General features: G+C 39.5%; 1 protein-coding gene across 19 annotated transcripts in view; it reads left to right on the top strand.

The window, feature by feature from the left end:
- SHLD2 (shieldin complex subunit 2) overlaps window positions 1-22,257 on the top strand; it is a 117,669-nt gene that overhangs the window by 50,491 nt on the left and 44,921 nt on the right. For 15 of the 19 annotated variants that reach the window (XR_007471358.1, XR_007471361.1, XR_007471359.1 and 12 more), the window contains 2 exons: window positions 3,286-4,818; window positions 8,880-8,987. Coding sequence is in view for 16 of the 19 variants with exons in the window: in XM_049697141.1 (XP_049553098.1) it covers window positions 3,291-4,818; window positions 8,880-8,987 (1,636 nt within the window). In the remaining 3 variants the exon portion in view is untranslated. Of the gene's footprint in view, window positions 1-2,665; window positions 2,917-3,285; window positions 4,819-8,879; window positions 8,988-22,257 lie in introns of all 19 variants that reach the window. The other 4 variants (XM_049697136.1, XM_049697137.1, XM_049697143.1 and 1 more) reach the window with 2 other exon arrangements.

Raw genomic sequence — 22,257 nt, forward strand, 5'->3', positions numbered from 1 at the left:
ATCAGATATACATCTGGTGGTCATTAGTCATTAGTGATGGGGATATACATCTGGTAATCATTAGAAGGTATTTAGATCCTGAGACTGAAAGAAAATCACCTAGGGGGTGAGTGCAGAGAGAGAGCCAAGTACTGGGCCCTTGAGTAAGAAGTTGAGGAGATGAGGAGGAGCTAGCAAAGGAGACTGAGAAGGAGCGACTGGGGAGGTAGTGTGAGGTGGGATGAGAATCAAGAGGATGTGGTATCCCTAAAGTCAGATAGAAAGAAGAAAGAGGTGATCAGTGGTGTCAAATCCTGCTGACAGTCCGAGTAAGTTGAAAATGGGGAGTTGACTGATGCTAAGGTGGAGGTTATTGGGGACCTTGAAATATGCCGTTTCAGTGGAGTGGTTTGGACCAATGCTTGACTGGAGTGGGTTTAAGAGAGAATGGGAGCAGAGGGAATATTGACAGTTCTTTCAAGGAATTTTGCTGTAGAGGAGAGCAGAAAACTGGTGCAATAAGTGGGGTGGAGGAGCTGAGGAGTAGCACCTTGAGGAGCAATCACAGCATGTTTGTTTGTTGATGGAGATGCTCCAGTAAAGAGAGAAAAATCAAGATTTAGGAGAAAAGGGGAGACTTGTTGAAACCTGATTAGGAAAGAGGGTATAAGATCTAATGTCTAAGTGAGGAAGAGATGGCTTTGCATAGAAGCACGAACAGTTAGTTCGTCTGTAGTAATAGGAAGTTGGGCAAAGTATATGGGTATGATAGAAGTGGGTAAATATGTTGTTGACAAGTTGTAAATGATCACCAGCTGCACTTGAAGGTAGGGGAGGAGATGCTGGGGATTTAAAGAGTAAAAAGGTATAAAAGAGTTATCTTGGAGAACGAATGGACAGGAAAAGATAAGATTGCTGGGTACTACCTTGAGGTTAGTGGTAATGAACTAACGAATGACTAGTTTTCATTGGTTACAGGTGTAGAGTAGGTGGTGATTGAACTAGGGTTCGAGTTTAGCTGGCCAATACCTTGGAGATGAGAGCAGCAGAATTAGAGAAGTATGATAGGGAATGACTATAATAAGGGACCATGGAATCTAAGCTGGTTAAGGAGGGAAGTGAAGAATGAGGCTGTAAAAATGAAGTATGATCATTGTGTTCAACGTAGATCCCTTGTGGTCAAAGAACTGTTGGAGTTGTGCATTTAGAGGGGGTAAGTTGAAGATAGGAGAAAGTAGAGTTGAAAGCTTAAATTGAAATTAAGGAAAAGTATGTAGTTATTGATAATGGTAGTTATATGATTATGAGAATGGATAACTGAGGTAGGGTGGAGAATAAAATAAGTGGAGGAGAAGAGGGCAAGGAACCAAGAGGCCAGGTTATTGGAAGGAACACCCACATTGATACCGAAATCACAAGAATTATAATTGGATAGGTTATTAGATTTGGAAGAGATGACCATGAACAAATCTTCAAGGAATGATAAGAGTGATTGGGGATAGTAGCTGTTGTTTCCTGTATACTGCCATACTTCCCATACTTCCAAATGGACTTTTCATGATTTGAAACTTTCTTACCTTTTTACAAAGGACCCTGTACTCTCATCAAAAGTCCTCAAACATACCATGGTCTTTCGTAACTCTGCCTTTTACAGCTGCTCGTTCTTTTGTTTAGATGCTTATAGCCATAGTGCTTACCTTCCATAGGAGCATTGCTCCCCAGGAGACTATTGTTTCCTATTTACAGCTTATAGTATTTATTACATTATTTTTAAACTATGAGTTTACATTCACTACTTTTCTCTCCTTTTTGTTTTTTTAAAACCAGGCTGACAGTTCTCTTAGTCCAGGGACTTAATCTGTCTTTTTGTCCCTGTAGCACGATAAAAAATTTATCAGCAAACTCTAGGAATAGATCTATTTAATAAATACTCTTTGGGGATTTCCCTGGCGGTCCACTGGTTAGGACGCTGCACTTTCACTGCCAAGGTCATGGTTGTATCCCTGGTTGGGGAACTAAGATCCCGCAAGCCACGCAGCGCGGCCAAAAACAAAAAACAAAAAAACCCACAAATTTTTTGAAAGTCAGTTATTATCAAGTAAATATTGGTATGTTTCTTTATTTCTATCTCACTAAATATGATGCTTACTTAGGTTTACTTATATCAAGTGCCACAGTTAATGAAAAACTGTTTAAATTATAATGAGTTTTTTAATCTGTGTATTACAAAGTGACTTTTCTTAATCTGGTGTATTTTAGAGAAGATTAAAAATACAGACGCAACTATTGATTATGCTAACAGATTAAAGATAGATAATACAGTCACTTGGACATCTTGAAAAGAGCCTTTGTTTGTTGGGGTTTTTTTTGCGGTACGCGGGCTTCTCTCTGTTTTGGCCTCTCCCGTTGTGCTCCGGACGCGCAGGCTCAGCGGCCATGGCTCACGGGCCCAGCCGCTCTGCGGCATGTGGGATCTTGCCGGACTGGGGCACAAACCCGTGTCCCCTGCATAGGCAGGCAGACTCTCAACCATTGCGCCACCAGGGAAGCCCCAGAGACTTGGTTTTTTATTTTCTCTCTGGTTCAAGCCTTCTGTTTTGATCTTGGGAATTGAAGCGTGTGTGTGTGTGTGTTTACTTTTTTTTTTAATATTTATTTATTCATTTTGGCTGTGGGGATGTCTTAGCTGCGGCACTCGGGATCTTCGTTTCGGCACGCGGGATCCTTTATTGCGGCATGCAGACTCAGTTGCGGCATGCGTGTGGAGTCTGGTTCCCGGACCAGGGATCAAACCCGGGCCCCCTGCATTGGGAGCATGGAGTCTTACCCACTGGACCACCAGGGAAGTCCCTAATCTTGGGAACTGAGTTCACAGTTGAAGGAAGGGGGCCCTAAACTTACATAATCAATGGAGTAAAGGAAACAGGAGATTTAAAGGTGACTATAGTGCAGTTAAACAAATGCTGTTTCCCGCCTTCTTTACTAAGTTATTGTTTAAATGGTGCAAGTTTTTCAACACAAAAAAGTGACCATGCTAAGGATTTACTCGTTTGATGTTAGTATACTGAGCTTTATTTTCCTTAAAGAGAGTCCTTATGTGAGCGATTTTTGTGGATGCTTTGGTTTCTCCTTACGATTTCTTATATATTTCTTACTTTTATAATTAAATGGAGTAACAATGTAAATCACCTATTAATTATGTTTTTGATTCATAGTTTATATTATATTTGCTTTGGGGATATAAGTTAATATCAACTTATAAAAATTTAATGACAAAGGCTTATTTTAGATTTTTTATTCTTTCAGAAACCATGAGTGGAGGATCTCAAGTCCACATTTTTTGGGGTGCTCCAATCAGTCCACTGGAAATGACAGTATCACAGGAACCAACTTCTTTAGTGTCCACTGCGGACCCCTGGAAAGAAATTCAGCTTTTGTACAATCACCATTCCTTACATCTGAAGGATGAAAAATGCAGGCACAAAAGTCTTAAGGATTATCAGGCCCTGGAACCTCTGGACCCTCCAGATCTTCCTCGTGGTCATTTTCCAGCAAACTCTGTGAACAGATCTGTTCACGTGAAAGATGACTTCACACATTGCATTCCTGAAACACAAACTATAAAATCCCAGAAGAGTCACCCCTTGGGGTTGAGTGATAGAACCAACTCCAGTGATCAAATATGTGGATTTAAGGCCGGATTTCAACGTTTAACTGAAGAAGAAAAGTATCAAAAGCTTTTCAGTGAACATAAGAAGATCACAGTTGAACAGCCTAAAGATCAATCAAATATACATGGTCAGAATGTTCCAAAAGATTCCTTTCAGTTAGATCATAAGTGTGCAGCTATATTGGATGTGATCTGTGGTGCTGAACAGACTAATACGGGGCCAGGAGCTATGGAAACAAACTGTGCACCAACAGAGCATCATGAAATACAAAACCAGAGTCGGGAATTATTTTCCTCTAGCACAGTAGACAAACCAAGGCCTGAAGGAACAGTTAGGAAGGTCTCAGGCCTTAAAATATCCACTGATACTGAATTTCTCAGTGTAATGACCTCCAGCCAGGTTGCTTTTTTAGCTCAAAGGAAGTATAAAGGGCAGAATTCTATAAATAAAGGAACCATTAAAATGGAGATTGAACCAGAGGCAAGTCATGGGGAAATAAGAATAACTGAAGATAATTTGATTCAGCCCAATGATGATTCTACAGAAGGATATGAAGGTGGACAGAACCAAGCCTGTTCCCTTGAACTTTTTAGTCCTGAACCAAAAAATAGCCACATTCTCTTGAACACCAATAAAGGTCTTGAAGAAAATATAGGATCTCAAGAACTTTTCCGTTTTGATGATAAATTGACACCAAATGAGATACGCATTGAGTCATGTAGCTCAGGAATACTGTGTTCCCAATTAAATACCTTCCACAAAAGTTCTGTTGAAAGAAGTTGGACCTCTGAAGATAAATCAGGCCATCCTCAAGCTCTATCTGAAGTCCCCCACGTCGCTAAGAAAATCAAGTTGATTTCTAATCAGAGAGATCATACTGTAACAGTGCACCAGAGGAATGTGTCTGGATTTAAGGGCATTAAAAAAACATCGTTAATAAAAAACTGTGATTCTGAAAGTCAGAAGTATAATTGTTTAGTCATGGTGTTATCTCCATGTCACGTGAAAGAAATAAACATAAAATCTGGACCAAATTCTGGCTCTAAAGTGCCTTTAGCAACAATTGTGGTAATTGACCAATCAGAAATTAAGAAGAAGGTTTTTCTGTGGAGGACTGCAGCATTTTGGGCACTTACAGTGTTTCTTGGAGATATAATTTTACTCACGGGTAAGGTCATCATGGTATAATGGGAGTTTATTTTACAAAGCTGTGGGCTTTTTCCCCCTCCCACTTTAAGCCTTTGAGGATTCTCCCTTTACCCTTTGCCTCTCAGGGTTCCAGCAATGATCGAGTTCCTTATGGCATCCGCGTTGGTCTCTTCACCCCTTCCCAGGGTCCTGTGCATTGCCATTTCTGAGCGTTTGTCTGTCCTTCTTAGTTCTGTCCCTCCTTCCCACTCATCTTCTCCTTAAGAAGCCTTCTCTGCTTGCTCCTCCTTTCATTCACTGTGCTAGCATTCATGTTGTGTATCATCAGACTCTTTCTTTGTCTTTTATAGTTTTATTTATGTATATCTTTTTTTTTACCCTTTTCCTTAGGTGTATTAACCATCTTATGATAAAAGGACAATATATCTACTACTTAATCCCTAATAAAGCTGTGCACACTACATTCTTATTGAGGGAACATAGAATTTCTATTGCATTTTAAAATTATTTAAATTACTGTAAGGCCTTGAACAACATGGGTTTGAACTGCATGGGTCCACTTATATGTGCATACTTTTCAATTGTAAACACTACAGTACTCCACTGTTCGTGGTTGGTTGAATCCGTGGATGTGGAGGAACAAGGGATATGGAGGGCTGACTGTAAAGTTATAGATGCGTTAACCCCACGTTATTCAACGGTCGCTATTAATCACATTTGGAAATATGGAAAAGAGAAACTCCTGGTATTATACCAACCTCGTATAACCGCCAGTGGAGTTTTGGAGTGTTAACCTTCCTCTTATCTTCCCCGTGCTTCTCAATCTGTGTCTGCATACATGGGTAATAGCTGATATTTATTGGGAACTTACTTAGTGTCAGTCCCTGTTTCAAACTTTACCTGTCTTTCAGCTCTATGAGGAGAGCACTGATTATCATCCTCATTTTTCAGCTGGAGGAAATTGGGACCCAGGGAAGTGAAGTCACTTGCCCACTGTCACCCAGCTAGGAGGTGGCAAAGCAGGGTTTCACCCAGACTCCAGAATCCCTACTCTTAATATACAATTGTAATCATGAAAAACAGTTTGTATCCTGCTTTTTCACGTGAAAAAGAAATCTTAACATTTTGTTACATGTCCTTTATCGATTTAAAGATAAACACACCAGTGTATTAGGGCAGAGATACCAGTCATTTTAAGAATGAATCCCAGGACTTCCCTGGTGGTGCAGTGGTTAAGAATCTGCCTGCCAATGCAGGGGACGCGGGTTCGAGCCCTGGTCTGGGAGGATTCCACATGCCGTGGAGCAACTAAGCCCTTGCACCACAACTACTGAGCCTGTGCTCTAGAGCCTGTGAGCCACACTACTGAGCACGCGTGCCACAACTACTGAAGCCTGCGTGCCTAGAGCCCCTGCTCCACAATAAGAGAAGCCACTGCAATGAGAAGCCCACGTACCGCAGCGAAGAGTAGTACCCGCTCGCCGCAACTAGAGAAAGCCCACACGCTGCAACGAAGACCCAACACAGCCAAAAATAAATAAATAAATAAAAATAAATAAATAAGTGGACTTCCCAATCTTAATTAAAAAAAAAAAAAAAAGAATGAATTCCAGGACTTCCCTGGTGGCGTGCAGTGGTTGAGAATCTGCCCGCCAATGCAGGGGACACGGGTTCGAGCCCTGGTCCGGGAAGATCCCACATGCTGCAGAGCAACTAAGCCTGTATGCCACAACTGCTGAAGCCCGCGTGCCTAGGGCCCCTGCTCCGCAACAAAGAGAAGCCACTGCTGTGAGAAGCCCGCGCACTGCAACGAAGAGTAGCCCCCACTTGTCAAAACTAGAGAAACGCCCGCGGGCAGCAATGACGACCCAACGCAGCCAAAAATAAGTGAATAAATAAATAAATTTATTTAAAAAAATAGCATGAATCCCAGACCAGGATGAAGTTGATTGAGCTTAATAGCACATCTAAAGAAAATGTGATAGAGAAGAGGTGTGGGTCAGCCTTAGAAGCTTATAAAGAAAACTCAAGGCAATCAATCACTGGTAATTCCTACCAGATGGTTTGCTGGGCGAGTGAGAACCTTAGCTAATATACGCTGGTATTTGTGTAAGATTGTCAGGTGCAGTCCCTACTGAAGAGATGAACATGGGATTGTAACAGCTTGGCGTAGTCTTGTCTTACTGGCGGTATCCTTATTCGTTGGCAGCTCAGGTCATCTAACTCAGCTCTGTTCTGATTCAGTGCTTGCTGAGCAGCCCTTTCCGTATGACTTGGCTTCCAAGGTGTAAAACTGCCTACAAGGTGAGAAGAGGCTGCAAGTGTTGTTCTTTGGCAATTAATGCCTTGTTGTATATTTAAACAAAAAGATTGTGTTCTATTTTGGGTTTTTTTGTCTCATTAACTGAGCTTATGCTGCAGAGCTGAAATCTATTTTTGGAGTGCTGAAAAAAATGAGGTTCACCAGACCATAAAGAGAGGGTTAGACCGTGGACCATGGTTACTTTACCAAGGCATTACTGTCACTGTGTGTGCCTCCCAGGAGGCCTTTACCTAGCAGATGGAGACTCAACCCTGCTATCTCTCTATCTTTTCCTAGTGTCCATACAATTGTTAACAACTAGGTAACATTCTGTGAAGTGATTTACCACAATTTACTTAACCATTTTCCTATTATAGAATATTTAGATTATTTCTATGAACACCTTTTTTTTTTTAACAGGTTTTTTTGTTTGTTCTGTTTTGCTTTATTTTCTTAGGAAAAAAAAGTATCTAGTTCACAATTTCTGAATAAGAATGCCTTACGTTATGCTTATTAGCAGAAGGGGTAAATGCATACTGAATATATATATATATATATATATATATGTGTGTGTGTATATATATATATATATATATTTTTTTTTTTTTTTTTTTTTTGCGGTACGCGGGCCTCTCACTGTTGTGGCCTCCCCCGTTGCGGAGCACAGGCTCCGGACACGCAGACTCAGCGGCCATGGCTCACGGGCCCAGCCGCTCCGCGTCATGTGGGATCTTCCCGGACTGGGGCACGAACCCGTGTCCCCAGCATCGGCAGGCGGACTCTCAACCACTGCGCCACCAGGGAAGCCCGTACTGAATGTTTTTTACTCTTCTAGGCACTACTGCTTTGGAATGAACCACTGCTTGGCTTCCTGGCCCTAAATTAGTCACTTTTTTTTTCCTGGCTGCACTGGGTCTTTGTTGCTGTGCATGGGCTTTCCCTAGTTGTGGCGAGTGGGGGCTACTTTTCGTTGCAGTGTGCAGGCTTCTCATTGCAGTGGCTTCTCTTGTTGCGGAGCATGGGCTCTATGCGCGTGGGCTTCAGTAGTTGCAGCACGCGGGCTCAGTAGTTGTAGCTTGTTGGCTCTAGAGTGCAGACGCAGTAGTTGTGGCATGTGGGCTTAGTTGTTCCGAGGTATATGGGATCTTCCCGGCCCAGGGATTGAACCCGTGTCCCCTGCATTGGCAGGCAAATTCTTTTTTTTTTTTTGCGGTACGCGGGTCTCTCACTGTTGTGGCCTCTCCCGTTGCGGAGCACAGGCTCCGGACGTGCAGGCTCAGCGGCCATGGCTCACGGGCCCAGCCGCTCTGCGTCATGTGGGATCTTCCCGGACCAGGGCACGAACCCGTGTCCCCTGCATCGGCAGGCGGACTCTCAACCACTGCGCCACCAGGGAAGCCCGGCAGGCAGATTCTTAACCACTGTGCCACCAGGGAAGTCCCTATTCACTGTTAATTTATCAGAAGTATACATTGTACCATTTACCTTAAGTGAACAAAAACCATTAAACTTCTATCTGTGGAGCAGAGCTTCCATATTGATATTGTTTGAATATACAGAAGCAATTTTGTTATTTTACCTACATACAGACATACCTAGATTCAGAGTTCAGATTTGCTATTTTATCATTTTGTTCCTTTAGGCAGATGATTTACCCTATTTGAACTTCAGTTGGCTAGCATGTGAGAGGCATGCACAGTATTTTGCTATGATAGGTACGTTAACCACAATGTGAAGGAATTTTTGTCATGATCAGAACTTTTTTTTCCCCTTTCTAGATGTTACTATTCATGAGGATCATTGGGTTGGTGAGACAGTACTGCAATCAACATTTACCAGTCACTTATTAAATCTTGGGAGTTATTCATCTGTCCATCCTGAAGAATGTAAGACACATTTTAAATATAATAATTTCTTAGTATTTGAAGTATATTAGAAAAAAGTAGGGTTAAAATGGTAATGTTACAAAATGTCTTCCAAACAAGTTAGCTGAAAGGTATTAGTTTATTTTCTTTGTAAGAATGAAAATAGAATTTACAAAAATTAACTTGTATAGTATAATCATATTTAAGAAATATTGGGGGCTTCCCTGGTGGCGCAGTAGTTAAGAATCCGCCTGCCAATGCTGGGGACATGGGTTCAAGCCCTGGTCCGGGAAGATCCCACATGCCGCGGAGCAACTAAGCCCATGCGCCACCACTACTGAGCTTGCACTCTAGAGCCCGCGAGCCACAACTACTGAGCCCACGTGCCACAACTGCTGAAGCCCATGCACCTAGAGCCTGTGCTCCGCAACAAGAGAAGCCACCATAATGAGAAACCCACACACTGCAACGTAGAGTAGCCCCCGCTCACCACAACTAGAGAAAGCCCGCGCGCAGCAATGGAGACCCAACACAGCCAAAAATTAAATAAATTAATTAAATAAATTTAATTAAAAAAAAGAAAAAAATATTGGGGTTCATGTTTCATTTTCTTATTTTTCTTAGAGTCAATATAGTCATGGTTCTTAACCTTTTAGCAAGTCATAGACCTCTTTGAGAAGCTATGGGCCATTTCTTCAGAAAAATAGACTTAAGTAGGTAGATATAAAACCTTGCATATCATTCCAAGTGGTTCCAGGGAACTCAGAAGTTCTTCCGTGGAGTTTCTGAGCCTCTGGAATTCTTGAGGTAATGAAAAGAGGGGGTTGTATGGCAAATATATTTTCAGTTTTAAAAGAAACCACCAAACTGTTTTCCAGAGTGGCTCCTACCAGCAGTGTATCTTGTAGTTTCTCTGCATCCTTGTCAGCATTTGGTATTGTCCTGTTTTGAAATAGTAGCCATTCTAATCTGTGTGTAGTGATATCTCATTGTGGTATTAATTTGCATTTCTCTAATGGCACAAGACAGATCTAATAGACAGAATATAACTAAGGACATAAAAGATCTAAAGAACATAGTGAACAGTGTTGATCTGATGAATAGGATAGATCCTATGGATATAAATTGAACTCTACATACTAATGATAGAAATATGCATTTTTGTCATGTGTCCACAACACAGTCAGGAAAATTGATCCTATTAGGTCATAAAGAAAATGTCAGTAACTTCTATAAAGTGGAATTATTACAAACATGCTGATCAAATGGTATAAAACTAGAATTTATTAACAATAACAACAGCATGTCCTATATCTGGAAATTTTAAACCTATTAAAAAAATCCTGGGTGAAAAAGGAAATACAAACTGATATTATAGAATTAAAAAAAAATAATGACAATGAAAACACTGCATGTCAGAATCTCTGAGATGCATTTAAGGGAGTTGTCAAAGAAAAATTTATTAGCTAAACTCTTTTTATCAATAAAAATGAAAGAATAAAAATAAATGAATTAAATTCCAAACTCAGAAAACTAGCAAAAGAATAACAAAGTAAAGCAGAGAAACAGGAATGAAATAATAAATTAATAAGAATAAGAATTTAAAAATGATAATTTTAATAATAAATCAAAATCTTGTTTCAAAAAAAGATAGATGAACCAACTAGTTAATTTGATCAAGAAAAAAGGGAGACATGCACCCCAATGTTCATTGCAGCACTAATTACAATAACTAAGACATGAAAGCAACCTAAATGTCCACTGACAGAGGAATGAATAAAGAAGGTGTATGTATATACAATGGAATATTACTCAGCCATAAAAAAGAATGAAATAATGCCATTTACAGCAACATGGACGGACCTAGAAATTATCATATTAAGTGAAGTAAGTCAGAGCACTCATATGTGGAGTCTAATTTTTTTAAAAAATGATACAAGTGAACTAATTTACAAAACAGAAACAAACTTACAGATATGGAAAACAAACTTATGGTTACCAAAGGGGAAACATGGCGAGGAGGGATAAATCAGGAGCTTGGGATTAACATACACACATAACTATATATAAGGTAGATACCAGCAAGGACCTGCTGTATAACACAGGGAGCTCTACTCAATGTTCTGTAATAACCTATATGAGAAAAGAGTCTGAAAAAGAATGAATATATGTATATGTAAACTGAATCACTTCATTGTACACCTGAAACTAACAAAACATTGTAAATCAACTGTAATACAATAAAGTTAAAAAGAAAGAAAAGAAAAAACGAAAAGAAAAAAGGGAGAAAGCACAAAGATACAGAATAAATGACAAGGAGGAAATAATCATTGAAACAGAAATTAAAAACCAATAAAAGGGAACTTCCCTAGTGGCACAGTGGTTAAGAATCTGCCTGTCAATGCAGGGGACACAGGTTCGATCCCTAGTCCGGGAAGATCCCACATGCCTTGGAGCTACTGAGCCTGTGGGCCACAACTACTGAAGCCTGTGCACTCTAGGGCCTGCGTGCTGCAACTACTGAGCCCACGCGCCTAGAGCCCATGCTCTGCAATAAGAGAAGCCACAACAATGATAAGCCCATGCATTGCAACGAAGAGCCTGCGCTCACTGCAACTAGAGAAAGCCCGCACGCAGCAATGAAGACCCAAGGCAGCCAAAAATAATAATACGTTAAAAAAAATAAAAGGGTATTTTACAGAACTTAATGCAAATAAATTTGAAAAAGCTAGATATATAATTTTCTAGGGAAATACAGATTGCCAAAATTGATCCCATTAGAGATAGAAAGCTTAAACTGACCAGTTTCTATAGAAGAAATACAGGGAATTCCCTGGCCTTCCAGTGGTTAGGACTCTGCTTCCACTGCTGGAGGCCCCAGTTGGATCCCTGGTCTGGGAACTAAGACCCCACAAGCGGTGAGGTGCAGCCAAAAAAAAAAAAAAAGAAGAATTAAGGAACTACCATACAAAAAAGTGCCGGGCCCAGATAGTTTCATAGGAAATTCTACCAAACCTTCAAAGATCAGATAATTCCAATGGTGTTTAAGTTATTTCAGAGTATTTTTTTAATTAATTAATTTATTTTTGGCTGTGTTGGGTCTTTGTTGCTGTGCGTGGGCCTTTCTCTAGTTGGGACGAGCAGGGGCTACTGTTTGTTGCACTGCATGGGCTTCTCATTGCAGTGGCTTCTCTTGTTGCACAGGCTCTAGGCGTGTGGGCTTCAGCAGTTGTGGCATGCGGGCTAAGTAGTTGTGGCTCATGGGCTCTAGAGTGCAGGCTCAGTAGTTGTGGCACATGGGCTTAGTTGCTCTGCTGCATGTGAGATCTTCTCAACCAGGCCTCCAACCTGTGTCTCCTGCATTGGCAGGCAGATTCTTAACCACTGCACCACCAGGGAAGTCCGTGTTCCAGAGTATTGAAGAAGGAAAATTCCTAATTCCTTTTATAAAGCAAATATAACACTGACACCTAAACCAAATAAAGACATTACAAATAAAAATACAAACCAGTATTATACATGATTATTGGTACAAAAAGTTTAGACAGAATTTTAGTAAACAAAATCTAACACCACATTAGGAAAATAATGACCAAGTGAGATTTATTCCAGAAATGGAAGATTTGTTCAGTATTAGAAGATACATGAGTATCGTATTTCATATTAATAAATCTAAGGAAAAAATTATATGACTATCTCCATAGATGTTGAGAAATCCTTTGAAAAAATTCAACATCAATTTATCATAAAAAGCACTCCAGGCAGTAAAAATTGAGGGATACTTTCTCCTTCTATCAATAAGTACAGTTCAGTACAGTGCTACAGTTACAATACAGTTGATACTGTATCAATAATATAGATATGCTTAGCCCTAATGCCTAATCTTATTTAATGGAGAAACACTAGAGGCATTTCCACTAAAATCAGTAATAAGATAAGAATGTTCACTATCTCTGCTATTCTTCACCATTATATAAAGACTTATTAACAAATGCAATTAGACAAGAAGAGACATTTGAATGGGTGAAGAAAAATAAAAACTATCTCTATGTAAAAATGCTTTGATAACATATCTGGAAAACTCCAGGGACTCAAAGATAAAATCAGTTCAAACAATAAAAGAATTCAGTGGTGTAACAATACAAAAATTACTGTTAAAAAAATCAATAACGTTGTATACACAAACACCAAACAGAGGGCATAATGGTAGGAAAATACTCATTTACAATAGTAATAAAGAAGATACTTCAGAATAAATTAAACAAGAAATGTGCAACACCCATATGAAGAAAAATTTTAAATACACTAGAAAAAAATGAAGACATGAACCAATGGAAAGACAACATTCCCTATTCTTGGATGGGATGACTCAACATTATAATGATACCAATTCTCCTTAAGATAATTTATAAATTCAATGCAGTCTCAATAAAAATACCAACATGCTATGTTATGGCATATACAACTTGATACTAACATTCATATGGAAAAACAAACATGCAAGAATAGCTAGGAAAACAGAAAAACTAGGAAAGCTAGGAAAAAGAAAAACTATGAGAGACTAGGCTTATCAGGCATTGAAACATACTCTAAAGCCCCCATAATTAAAGCAGTGTGATACTGGTGCATGAATAGGCAACTAGATCAGTGGAACAGAATAGGAAGACCAAAATTAGACCACATATGTATAATTTAGTATATGACAAAGATGGTATCTGAAACCACTGAGGTAATGGTTAGCTTTTTAATAAATGGTACTGAGGTAACTGGGTAGCCATTTAGAAAAAGGTAAGATTATATCCATTTTGGAACCAGATAGGGTAAGGGAGTCCCCAAAGAAAGAGAACCAGGCATGGCTTTCTTGACACAAGAGAAGCCATTTTTGGCCTAAGCCATTTTGTGGTTTAAGCATGGCCATAATGCTTATCCTTGAACAGGTCTCAGTAATTAATGATCTTAAGGGAACAAAGGAATGCAGAAACCAATGACTGTTAATCAGGGAAGAGAAGTAACAATAACAAAGATAAAATATCCATTGTAAAGATTCCCAGTTCTGTTTGAAAGGTAGAGAGATTAGCCTGAATTCCTGAACCACCAGATCAACTGGAACCTAAGGGATGATGATATTGACCTTTCCAGCTTGGACTCTGCCAACCGTCCAAGTCCCTTCATGAATATGTGTACACCAGCCCAAACCCCTTCATGAATATGCAGGTACTCTTAGCTTAAAACTTATGCAATTTTGCTGTTCAGGGAGACACTGATTTGGGAATGATCACCAGCGTTCTCCTTACTTGCTGCAAGTTATAAATCCTGCCTTCTCCCAGTCTTTGACTTGGTAGTGTCTTTTGACTTGACACCCACGAAAAGGTGAACTGAGTTTTCAGGTAACAAATTCTCACAGCGAATAGAAGAATAAACTCCAAATGGATTAAGAATCTAAATATAAACAGATGGAGAGATATACCATGTCCTTGGATTGGAAGAATCAATATTGTGAAAATGACTATACTACCCAAAGCAATCTACAGATTCAGTGCAAACCCTATCAAACTACCAATGGCATTTTTCACAGAACTAGAACAAAAAATTTCACAAATTATATGGAAACACAAAAGTCCCCTAATAGCCAAAGCAATCTTTTTTTTTTTTTGGCTGTGTTGGGTCTTCATTGCTGTGCACGGGCTTTCTCTAGTTGCAGTGAGCAGAGGCTGCTCTTTATTGTGGTGCCCAGGCTTCTCATTGCGGTGGTTTCTCTTGTTGAGGAGCACGGGCTCTAGGTGCACGGGCTTCAGTAGTTGTGGCTCGTGGGCTCTAGAGCGCAGGCTCAGTAGTTGTGGCACATGGGCTTAGTTGCTCCGTGGCATGTGGGATCTTCCCAGACCAGGGCTCAAACCCGTGTCCCCTGCGTTGGCAGGCAGATTCTTAACCACTGTGCCACCAGGGAAGTCCCAAAGCAATCTTGAGAAAGAAAAATGGAGCTGGAGGAATCAGGCTCCCTGACTTCAGACTATACTACAAAGCTACAGTAATCAAGATAGCATGGTACTGGCACAAAAACAGAAATATAGATCAATGGAACAGGATAGAAGGCCCAGAGATAAACTCACACACATATGGTCACTTTATCTTTGATAAAGGAGGCAAGAATATCCCATGGAGAAAAGAGAGCCTCTTCAATAAGTGGTGCTGGGAAAACTGGACAGCTACATGTAAAAGAATGAAATTAGAACATTTCCTAACACCATACACAAAAATAAACTCAAAATGGGGCTTCCCTGGTGGTGCAGTGGTTGAGAGTCCGCCTGCCGATGCAGGGGACACAGGTTTGTGCCCCCGTCTGGGAAGATCCCACATGCTGCAGAGCGGCTGGGCCTGTGAGCCATGGCCGCTGGGCCTGCGCGTCCGGAGCCTGTGCTCCGCAATGGGAGAGGCCACAACAGTGAGAGGCGTACCGCAAAAAAAAAACAAAAAAAACTCAAAATGGGTTGAAGACCTAAATGTAAGGCCAGACATTATAAAACTCTTAGAGGAAAACATAGGCAGAACACTCTATGACATAAATCACAGCAAGATCCTTTTTGACCCACCTCCTAGAGAAATGGAAATAAAAACAAAAATAAAGAAATAGGACCTAATGAAAGTTAAAAGCTTTTGCACAGCAAAGGAAACCATAAACAAGTTGAAAAGACAACTCTCAGAATGGGAGAAAATATTTGCCAGTGAAGCAACTGACAAAGGATTAATCTCCAAATATCCAAGCAGCTCATGTAGCTCAATATCAAAAGAACAAACAACCTAATCCAAAAATGGGCAGAAGACCTAAACAGACATTTCTCCAAAGAAGATATACAGATTGCCAACAAACATGAAAGGATGCTCAACATCACTAATCATTAGAGAAATGCAGATCAAAACTATAATGAAGTATCACATACTAGTCAGAATGGCCATCATCAAAAAATCTACAGACAATAAATGCTGGAGTGGGTGTAGAGAAAGGGGGATCCTCTGTACTGTTAGTGGGAAGGTAGGTTGATACAGCCACTATGGAGAGCATTATGGAGGTTCCTTAAAAAACTAAAAATGAACTACTTTATGACCCAGCAATCCCACTACTGGGCATATACCCTGAGAAAATGATAATTCAAAAAGAATCATGTACCACAATGTTCATTGCAGCACTATTTACAATAGCCAGGACATGGAAGCTACCTAAGTGTCCATCGACAGATGAATGGATAAAGAAGATGTGGCACATATATACAATGGAATATTACTCAACCATAAAAAGAAACGAAATTGAGTTGTTTGTAATGAGGTGGATGGACCTAGAGTCTGTCATACAGAGTGAAGTAAGTCAGAAAAAGAAAAACAAATACCGAATGCTAACATATATATGGAATCTAAAACAGATGGTTCTGATGAACCTAGGGGCAGGACAGGAATAAAGATGCAGACGTAGAGGATGGACTTGAAGACATGGGGAGGGGAAGGGTAAGCTGGGATGAAGTGAGAGAGTAGCATTGACATATATACACTACCAAATGTAAAATAGATAGCTAGTGGGAAGCAGCCGCATAACACAGGGGGATCAGCTCGGTGCTTTGTGACCACCTAGAGGGGTGGGATAGGGAGGGTGGGAGGGAGATGCAAGAGGGAGGAGATATGGGAATATATGTATATGTGTAGCTGATTCACTTTGTTTTACAGCAGAAACTAACACAACATTGTAAAGCAATTATACTCCAATAAAGATGTTAAAAAAAGAAGATAAATTACAAAAAAAGAAAATCTAAATGTAAAAAATAAAACCATATAACTACTAGAAGGAAACATAGATGAATTCCCATCTAAACCTGGTGTAGGGAAAGTCTTTCTTACTATTACTCAGAATCCAGAGGCAGTAAAATACAAGACTAATACATTTTCCTATGGAGAAATAAAAATTTGAATGGCTAAAAACAACATAAAGTCAAAACACAGCTGGCATACTTGGAGGGAATATTTGCAACATACATCTAAGACAAAAGGGTAGTGTTCCTAATATGTGGAGAACCCTTAAAAATTGAGCGACAGCGGACCTGATGGAAAACTGGGAAGTAGACGCGAGAAATTCAAGTTAAAACAACACAGATGTCATTGTTCGCCTATCAGATTGGCAAAAATTAAAAACTAGGACAACACATTCTGTTGATGAGGCTGTGGGGGAGAAGGCTCTTTTACACATCCCTGGTGGGAAGGTAGATTGCCACAACGCTTCTGGAGGGATATTTGGTGATACCTAACAGAATTACGTATGTACGTGGCTTTCAACCCAACAAGCTTACTTTTAGGAATCCATCCTGAAGATACAACTATCAATACAAAAATATGAAAATACATCAGAACAAGGTTATTGTTTGCAGTATTGTTTATAATTACGAGACATTGAAAAAATTGAAATGCTCATACATAGAATGGTTGATTAAATTATGGTACAGTCACATAGTGGAATACTATGCAGATGTAAAAAGAAAATGAAAGAGTCTATGAAGTGATATGAAGTGATTTCCACGACATATTGTTATGTGAAAAATAAAAAGCCCCCAAAAGCGTATGTAGTATGCTATCCTTCATCTAAGAAAGAAGGGAGGAATAAGAAAATATACATGTAATTCCTCATTTGTGCAAAAAAAATGCAGAAAGGATAAACCAGAAATAACAAGATTGGATACCTGCAATCTTGGGAAAGGTTGGGAAAGGGGTAGAAAGAAAGAGGGAATGGAAATAGGGTAACATTGATGAGGAGGGAGCGACACTTCTTTGAGTATGTCTTTTTGTGTGGCTCTGTCTCACAGAACCACAATGATGTTTCATATACCCCCGAAAATAAATGATTAAAACCAATTAGAATCTGGTGGAGGGGGAACCCAAAATGGAATGAACATTGACAAATGAGCCTAACCGTATTACAGATGAATAAAATAACTACACAGAAGGGTTGGGAGGGGGAAAGAACAAACTTAAGAAACTGGAAAACAGTGTATTGACTGGATTCTGTAAGGCTAAGGAAAAAAATGTACATAAATGCTGTAATCCAGTTAGTAAAAGTGTTTCTCAAAGAGGAATGGATTAGCAACAACTCTGTATATGTACTAAAATTGAACAAGTAAGTAAATAAATTGTAGATAATGAGAATTGGTTTTCTCACTGTTAAAGAGAGAAGTTATATTTAAAAAAGAGGGAAGGGGGTCTTCCCTGGTGGCGCAGTCGTTGGGAGTCCGCCTGCTGATGCAGGGGACACGGGTTCGTGCCCCGGTCCGGGAAGATCCCACATGCCGCGGAGCGGCTGGGCCCGTGAACCATGGCCGCTGAGCCTGCGCGTCCGGAGCCTGTGCTCCGCAACGGGAGAGGCCACAACAGTGAGAGGCCCGCGTACTGCAAAATAAAAAAAAAAAAAAAAAGAGGGAAGGTTAAAAGGAACCTTTTGGATTAGAGCTAGAAATACTAGTATAAGCTCATGGTTTTCAATATATAGATAGATAAGCACACAGATAAAGGGATACAGAAATATAGATATATGTGTATAGGTGGACTACTATGCTTAGTACATATATTTCCTAGTTCTGTCTGCTGAGAGGACACAGAAGTAGTGACACCTCGGTAAGAATGATCATACCTAGTGCCCAGATCTTGGTCTGTAAAAGGAACCAGCACTGCTAGAAGTGGTTGATTACAGGACTGGGACAGCGAAAAGACAAGAGCCTGGACATCTGGTGGTGTCAGAAAAGGGTTGTTTTGAAAGAACACAAGAGCCAACATGAAGGAGTACCTACTGGCCAAAACTGTAACAATTTAAGGAAAAAAAGAAAAGATAGTATTGGATTATAACCTATAGAATAAGATATTTATGGGTTCATACTGAAATAAACATTCAACTGACTGACTGACTTACAAAATAAATTAAGTAAACAAATAAACAAACAAATAAATAAGAGCTCTTCTTCACAATTCCAGTGAATAAATTGGAATTCCAATGAATAAATGTGAGAAGAAAAAGGTAAACAGAATTACCATTAGGTAACCACTTCAGTAATAAATATTGTAAACAAGGATCCACTGATGCTAAAATTAGCAGATGGAAGTTTGGGGAGAAATAACATTGCATAGTCTCAAAATGTCTCCCCAAGGTAGTTATCAGCTTACAAGGAGAAAACCAACTTACAAGGCAGACACTAACTTAACTGGGTGATTAAGGTAAATATCAGTATTAAGGATATCATGAATTCCTTGCTTATGTTGCATTGAAAGGGAGACAGCATAATTTTTGTGGTATTCTTGCCAAAAATGCGTAACCTCATTTCAGTCATGAGAAAACATTGGCGAAACCCAAATGGAGGGACATTCTACAAAGTAATTGATCAATACTCTTCAGAAGTGTTGAGGTCATGAATGACAAGAAACACTGAGGACTTCCCCAGTGGCGCAGTGGATAAGACTCTGTGCTCTCAATGCAGGGGGCCCGGGTTCAATTCCTGGTCGGGGAATTAGATCCCACATGCGTGCCGCAACTAAGACTTCGCATGCCACAACTAAGGAGCCCACGTGTGCAACTAAGGAGCCCATGAGCCACAACTAAGGAGCCTGCCTGCTGCAATTAAGACACCACGCAACCAAATTAATAAATAAATATTTTTAGAAAAAGACTGATAACTACTGCAGACTGGAAGAGACTTAAGAGAAATAACAATGTAATGTAGAATCCTGGATAAGATGCTACATAGAAGGATATTAGTGGGAAAATTAGAGTAAGATTTATAGTTAATAATATTTAAGCAGTATTAATTTCCTGTTCATAATTATTCTGTGCTTATGAAGATCTTCACATTAGAGGACATAGGATAAGGAATAAAAGAGAGCTCCACTATTTTTGCAACTTTTTTGTAAGTCTAATATTAGTTCAAAAAAAGAAGTTAAAAAAAACCATATATGTTCATCTCAAAGGTACAAAAAAGCTTTTGAAAATAAAATTCAACCCCTATTCATTGGGAATAGAAGGAAATTTATTTTAAATTCATAAGGAGTATCTTTAAAAAATCCAGAGCAGTTATCTTAATTGGAGAAATATTAGAAACATTACTTAAAAAAATTAGGAATGAGACTAGGATGCTGCTGTTACTACTTTTATTCAGCATATTATTGGAGATACTAACCAGTGTGAGAAAACATGGAAAGAGAAATTTCCAAAAAGATTGGAAAAGAAGAAATAAAACTGTCATTATTTATAGATGATGTGATGGATTATTATAATTATTATTTATAGATTTACAAAGGGTCTTTCCCCTCTTAAAACTACAAGCAGGGGCTTCCCTGGTGGCACAGTGGTTGAGAGTCCGCCTGCCGATGTAGGGGACACGGGTTCGTGCCCCGGTCCGGGCAGATCCCACATGCCGCGGAGCGGCTGGGTCCGTGAGCCATGGTCGCTGAACCTGCGCGTCCGGAGCCTGTGCTCTGCAATGGGAGAGGCCACAACAGTGAGAGGCCCGCGTACCACACACACACACACAAAAAACTACAAGCAAATTATTAGAACTAATGGGAAAGTTTAGCAAGGTGGCCAGGTATAAGGTTAATATACAAAAGTCAATTGCATTTCTAGAGTGGAGTGACTAACAACTAGAAACACAAATAAAGAGAAGGCACCATTTACAATATTATCATGTGGTACTAAATATCTAGTAAGAAATTTAACAATTTTGTTGTTAAATGAAAAAATTAAAAATTAGGAGAAATTAAAGAAGTAAATACACATACTTTGTTCACTGAAAGGTTTAACATTGTAAAGATTTCAGTTCTCTCCAAGTTGATCTATAAATTCAGTAAAATCCAATCAAAATCCCAATAAGATTTTCATGAAATTTGATAGGATTATTCTGAAAGTCAGTAAAAATCCAATCAAAATTCCAGTAAGATTTTCATGAAATTTGATAAGATTATTCTAATAGGTAAAAGAGTACGTGGTCAAAAGAAGCCTGCACATTTATTGTATTTATTTATTTATATTTATATATATATATTTTTTAGCCTGGGCATTTTTGAAAACGAAAAGCAGGAATAATTCGCCCTCTTAGAGATCAGGATTTAGTGTGAACCTATAGTAATTAAAAGCGGTATGGTTTTGGCCAGTTGAAGTCAGCCAATTTTTTTTCTTTTTAACATCTTTATTGGGGTATAATTTCTTTACAATGGTGTGTTAGTTTCTGCTTTATAACAAAGTGAATCAGTTATACATATACATATGTTCCCATATGTCTTCCCTCTTGCGTCTCCCTCCCTCCCACCCTCCCTATCCCACCCCTCCAGGCTGTCAAAAGCACCGAGCCAATATCCCTGTGCCATGCGGCTGCTTCCCACTAGCCATCTACCTTACTACGTTTGTTAGTGTGTATATGCCCATGACTCTCTCTCGCCCTGTCACAGCTCACCCTTCCCCCTCCCCATAACCTCAAGTCCGTTCTCTAGGAGGTCTGCGTCTTTATTCCTGCTTTACCCCTAGGTTCTTCATGACATTTTTTTCTTAAATTCCATATATATGTGTTAGCATATGGTATTTGTCTTTTTCTTTCTGACTTACTTCACTCTGTATGACAGACTCTAGGTCTATCCACCTCATTACAAATAGCTCAATTTCATTTCTTTTTATGGCTGAGTAATATTCCATTGAATATATGTGCCAAATCTTCTTTATCCATTCATCCGATGATGGGCACTTAGGTTGTTTCCATCTCCGGGCTATTGTAAATAGAGCTGCAATGAACATTTTGGTACATGACTCTTTTTGAATTTTGGTTTCCTCGGGGTATATGCCCAGTAGTGGGATTGCTGGGTCATATGGTAGTTCTATTTGTAGTTTTTTAAGGAACCTCCATACTGTTCTCCATAGTGGCTGAAACAATTCACATTCCCACCAGCAGTGCAAGAGTGTTCCCTTTTCTCCACACCCTCTCCAGCATTTATTGTTTCTAGACTTTTTGATGATGGCCATTCTGACTGGTGTGAGATGATATCTCATTGTAGTTTTGATTTGCATTTCTCTAATGATTAATGATGTTGAGCATTCTTTCATGTGTTTGTTGGCAGTCTGTATATCTTCTTTGGAGAAATGTCTATTTAGGCCTTCTGCCCATTTTTGGATTGGGTTGTTTGTTTTTTTGTTATTGAGCTGCATGAGCTGCTTGTAAATTTTGGAGATTAATCCTTTGTCGGTTGCTTCATTTGCAAATATTTTCTCCCATTCTGAGGGTTGTCT

The sequence above is a fragment of the Orcinus orca genome, chromosome 14 (assembly GCF_937001465.1).
Source record: "Orcinus orca chromosome 14, mOrcOrc1.1, whole genome shotgun sequence".
In the NCBI taxonomy this organism is placed as follows: domain Eukaryota; kingdom Metazoa; phylum Chordata; class Mammalia; order Artiodactyla; family Delphinidae; genus Orcinus; species Orcinus orca.